This window comes from Magnolia sinica, chromosome 12, assembly GCF_029962835.1.
Source record: "Magnolia sinica isolate HGM2019 chromosome 12, MsV1, whole genome shotgun sequence".
Taxonomy (NCBI): Eukaryota; Viridiplantae; Streptophyta; class Magnoliopsida; order Magnoliales; family Magnoliaceae; genus Magnolia; species Magnolia sinica.
The window spans coordinates 30546784-30552587 of record NC_080584.1 but is presented as its reverse complement, the minus strand read 5'-3'; the positions used below and the strand labels follow the sequence as shown (position 1 = coordinate 30552587).

Sequence of the window (5804 nt, the reverse complement as noted above, 5' to 3'; positions counted from 1 at the left end):
GATCGTCGCTTCTCAAGAGCCCCATCTTCGCCTTGCTTAGTTAATAGGTTAATCATCTTAACTTTCCACAACTCAAAATTATTTTTACCTAAATACTTCTCAATATCATACTTAGTGTTTCCCATTAATACTAATCCTTAAGATTCAAGCCTACGCCCCAACGTTAGCTTTGATACCACTTGTTGGGTGACCGAGGAAGCACACAAAGTCGAATCTAGGATAGCAATCCAATGAGAGCAAGCAAAAGGGAGAAGTACGCAGAGATTTTAACTTAGAAAAATCCTTTCGGGAAAAAACCACGGCACAAAGCGACGGATGATCACTATGAAAGCAAAATTACAAAGTATAGAGCTTACCCGATTCGAACAACCTCGAATCTCACCCTTGCTACCTTTGAAACCCTAGGATGATTTAGAAACTCTTAAAATATTTAGATACCCTCTCAATTTCGATTGCACTCCAATATATAGCTTTTGGAGGAAGCACAATTGAAATAGGAAACAAAATCCCACAAATACGAAACTTTGTGTAAATCTGCGCAATCAGTTCGATGTCATCGAACGCCCTTCAATGTCATTGAAACTTATCCTTTGATTGTATCAAAGCCGAGTCGATGACATCGAACTAACAGCCAAACTGTCCAGAGACAAAACCCGATTTTCTGAAAATTCTCGATTGCATCGAGCCATGTTCGATGTCATCGAAGGTGCAATCGAATACCCTTCGATGGCATTGAAAAGGTGCCAATATAGGTCAGCGACCAACTAGAGAAAATCCCGAAAATCTCGATGAGATCGAGCACTGTTCAATATCATCGAAGGTGACATCGAATAGTCTGTCGATGACATTGACAGGCCTAGTAACATACTCGATTTAAGACATCTATTACAACAATATCAATATCCCATGTGTTTTATTATCATTTTCTAGAGCCACCACATGAGATGATTTAACCCCATTATCTCTTTTGAAGGTCCATAACAACAGATCACCTCCAAAATCTAAAACTACAAAAACATGAAATTAAAAGACATACAACTTTTAGGAAAATCCCCTCAAAAAAATCCCTACATATATAACTCCCATTTGTATTAGTTGATTCCACTTATAAAACTTGGGTCATTGTTCTGTAACAAATAAAACCATCACCCAATTACATTTTGTTTCCCTTGCAAAAGGAGCACTTTGTAACCCCAAAAACCAATGTTTGGTAAGTTGGTGAAGAAGGCCATAATACTCTCATTTTAGCTTTATTCAACACTCCTTTCAATACATATCAAATATATTGTAGACAGGAAAAAAAAGTGTATATGCTTAACTCTTTCTTGAAGTTGTATTGTTGTTATATAATTACTCAAAGGTCCTCTTATTGGTCGATCTCATGATGATTTAGGTTGTCTTGAGTAGGAGGAATCTTGCCAGGCTAGATTAATAGAGTTCTCTTGAGAGGAACATCCTCCGTAGAAAATATCTTCAAGTATGCTAGCTTCATTGTATTTATCATACATTATGCACTCTTCCATGGTATGAGTATTGTGTGACTTTCCCTCCATCGTATCCATCTGCGGGAAGTCCTCTAAAACTAAGGGTGGATATGAAAGCTCTTGTTGCAAACTTGGGTAATACGGCACTCTTATATCCTGCGTTAGCAAAGTAGTAAGAAAATCAATGTATCATCTTAGATATAAAAGCATATATAAACAGGAAAATTATCAAGTGCAAGTGCATGTTTTCATCGTGATTTTGGTGTGAACGACCTCTACGGCCCACCATGACATGTTGATAAAATCCACTCCGACCATCATGCATGACCACCTATGTTTGACCATGGACCCAAAATTCATCCCAATCTATGACGTGGGTAGGCCACACCAACATGAAAACTTCATAAGGCACACCATTCCTGCCCGCCTGACGCATGGGTTGGCTTGATTTTTGGGTCATGGCTAAACTAAGGTGGCATGCATGATGGTCATTATTGGTCAGAGTCGATGTCATAAACACATCATGGTAGGGCCCATAAAACTCATTTTCTCTATAAATATGTACAAATGTTTCCAATGTATCATGAGAATATCTAACATGCAAATAAATAATGATGAGAAGAACGGATTAATAGGGAGACTCCAAGCTGCATTATAGTGCCATGTACATTGAATAACATGAGCAGATCCGGTCCACTCATGATGCACAAGGACCCTTTGATAGTGGTCACCATGGATTGCATTAGCCCAAAAATCCCTTTAGTGGTGTGTGGGCACTTTTTTTCTTACATCCATGATTAACGGTTCACTAGAACCGAAATGTAGTAGATACATCCCTGTGTAGCAAATGTGGATAATACTTTCGGTCGGGACTATCCATGTATAATGAACTTTGATGGATGATCCACATTAAAAAATCATACCTATCAGACAATGATGAGCTACTTTTCTTCATTTCTGGCAGTGAATATTGACCATCAGTCATTTTTAAAGGTACTGATCAGATGACCAGGATCTTTAGATGAATGTTTATTTGAACCATTTTCAATCCAAAAAAAGAGAAAGACAAGCAGACGGTTCTACCATTACGTGGATTGATTTTTTTTTTTTAGGAAATAAAATATAAAGGATCCTAAGAAGGTTTCAACGGTGGGTGTCATTATCCCCACAGTTTCCTGTGGTGAGGCCTACTTTAAATTTGGATCTGCCACATTTTTGGGCTCATACCCTGAAATGATATGAAAGATGGCTGGACGGCGTAGATAAAATACACGGTGGCCCTCACCGTGACCGGTCAACAGGACTTATGACACTACTTCCGATGCTATGCTTCTCAAAGTATTTTATTCATTAATGAGAATGTCCAAAATCCAACTGGTTGGACGGAAAGTTACCGTCCACCCATCAAAATAAATTTCAACATTCATGTACTTTCAACATCCAACTAGTCCAATAGGTTTTCCAAATCACGAGTTTCAGTTTACGCATAAATCAGACACGTCCACTCATCTAACGGAGCACTCTCATATCTTATTATTTATTAATGGATAGATATTATTTTCTGTAGTGTGGTCTAATTAATAATTGGATAGTGCTATATTTTCACTATATGATCCTCATTAATTGGGACAACCCATTGGAAGGGTTGGATGATACATGCACATGATAGGTTATATGTAATTCATCAGATGGACCTTAAATTAAGATCCAACCAGACCTCTTTATTATTTATCAATATCGACAAGACGACAACCAATTATAAAGAACCATGATAAGTAGTTCTACTACTTTTATGAAAGAAAGAAAAAAAAATGATTGTATGGTTTTTTTATTATATACATTTTATTTATAACTTAAGAGCAGCGATCTTCATACACACATAATCTCCCATCAATCAAAAGCAGTTGGCGGGAATCTATAATCATTTCAAATTTTAAAATTTCAAAAGTCCATTTCGAAACGTGTGATAAGATTCCCACAGCCATTGTTAAATGGTGGGAGAAATGTGCCGACCGAGTTCACACTACCTTTACCAGCTACAATATTTTAATTTTCAAATGTTTTTTTCAGATTTTGAAGAAATAAACATTGAACATACCTGTAAATGAAAACATAGTATAAGTTCATCCATTACTATTCAATCGATAAATGAAAACATAGTATAAGTTCATCCATTACTATTCAATCGATAATCTTGATCTATCATTTAGTCTATAAAAATTAAGAGAGCTCTATTACATTTTAATAAATACCTTTTTAGGAGGATTGGATGTGGATTCTACGCGAAACGGGCTCACATTCGTCGAACTATTTGCTTCATCAATGGCGGCAAAGCAACCTTGTAGATTGTATGTCATGGCATTATCAAAAGGCGATCCTTGAGTAACCTCTGATGAAGAGGCATCAGAAGGAAATTTGGAGTCATCCATTTCATAATTCTCTTCTCCGAATTCTCTCCGGCATATGACATTGCCATAGCTTGTATCATCATCGCCTAATAAATAGTCGTTAGGGACCCAACTTGATTCATCGGTAAAAATCGCACCTTGTGGATCGTCCATTTTCGGCTTACAAACATTCTTCTTGAAAACACGACACAACGCAAATGCATCCTGCAAATCCCATAATGCATGTGAATTAATAAAGATTAGTGAATTTAGTAATTATTCATATGACCCAACTAATCAAGATTATATGGAAAGGCAGCATATGAAGGGAGGCCATTTCCAAACTGGTCTCATCATTCATCGGCATGCATACAATCATTTAGAACTTCTAAACCATGGGCATATTTTTGATGCTGCATGGTGTGAAAATCACACCATTTGTAATATCTTAATCATCTTATATAATCTGTTAAGTTGGAGTGCTAATCATTTTCTTATTTATGGTCAATTTTCTACCCACAAATGGGGCTCAAGATTAGGATGGTCCCTTTCATATATTCCACATGCATGGTAGATGAGATACCGCCACGGTTTTTGTATATGAAATATACATGTAGGATGTACCTTCAATGGCATTGTGACATCGCATTCAGAATCCATGAGTCGATACTCATGCATCACCCAGTTAGAACGGATGCCATTAGGAGCGCGGCCTCTGTAATAGACCAAAGTCTTCTTCATACCAACTGGGCACTTGTTAGATTGCACCATGCGGTCCTTGCCCGTCGCCTTCCAGTACCCAGCTTTGGTTGCACGATTCGTTCTCGAGCCATTTGGATACTTTCGATCTCGTGGGCTGAAGAAGTACCACTCCATATCCTTGCTTGGTAAAAAGGATTTACCTGATCATAGAACAATATGAAGAGAATGTTAGATATAAAAGATTTTCCTAGTGATGATACATCATTTATTTCTAATTTTGAAATAAAATGGTACAAGTTTGTACAAATGAGTGTGCATCTATTGATAAGTGAGTATAAATTAGAAATGATAAGATACAGGAATTTGAAGGTGGGATGGGCCAAGATTATCACCTGAAATGAAATTGGACTGATCCACTCATGGGTGGGCCACACTAGCTATAGTACACTGGATCGTAACATTGTTGGTTTATTTTCAGATTGAAGACTGAATCCACCTGATTTTCATATCAGGTGATCATCTTGGTGTGGCCCACATTTTTCATGGATTGGAGTCGCGGAAAATGGCTGTATTATAATGTATGATACAATAATTGAATTTCTGATAATTTCCCCCAGCTTGTTTTATCTATTACTATCATATACATGCATTGATAATTTAACTATAATTCATTGTTTGTATGACTCGTAAATAACCATTGTTACAGTTAGAAAACAATACCTGGCAAGTCCCAAGGCTCACATTTGTAAAGATCAACGACTGGGATGATTTCAAGCTCTATCGTCCGGCCACTGATCTTCCTGTCGAGATAGTAGGCCACTAGTTCCTCGTCGGTGGGGTGGAAACGAAAACCCGGAGGGAGAACAGGCGCCATTGATATCGAGAGAGAGAGAGAGAGAGAGAGAGAGAGAGAGAGATGAGGCTGGCTGGTACGACATTGGTTGAATTATATAGTTACACCATTTCATCAAAGCCAAAATAATTGCCCACGTTGTAGTAAAGTAATAACGATTCTGCCATCATTTATAGCTGAAAGATTTAAAAGGGAATGGTGAGAATGAGAGGGATTTTGGTAGTTGTGCCCAACAGCGGGGGTATTATGAAATGGGGATTGTTTTTTTCGGCTTTTAGAGATTCTGCAGGTGACGTTGGGACGAAAGCCATAGGAGGATAAAAGAAGCTTCTCTCTTTCTTTTGTCTGATAGCAAACTAACAAAATCAGAGGCTGCAT

The 5804-nt window shown here is 37.7% G+C and overlaps 1 protein-coding gene across 1 annotated transcript; it reads right to left on the bottom strand.

Moving 5' to 3' along the window:
* Nucleotides 1-901: 901 nt before the first annotated feature.
* On the bottom strand, nucleotides 902-5564 carry LOC131220429 (NAC domain-containing protein 71-like). Its single transcript, XM_058215345.1, has 4 exons — nucleotides 5294-5564; nucleotides 4496-4773; nucleotides 3737-4096; nucleotides 902-1640 (listed from the first exon to the last, which is right to left on the bottom strand). The coding sequence occupies exons 1-4, from the start codon at nucleotides 5445-5447 to the stop codon at nucleotides 1380-1382; spliced, it is 1053 nt and encodes a 350-aa protein (XP_058071328.1). The 5' UTR covers nucleotides 5448-5564; the 3' UTR covers nucleotides 902-1379.
* Nucleotides 5565-5804: the final 240 nt, after the last annotated feature.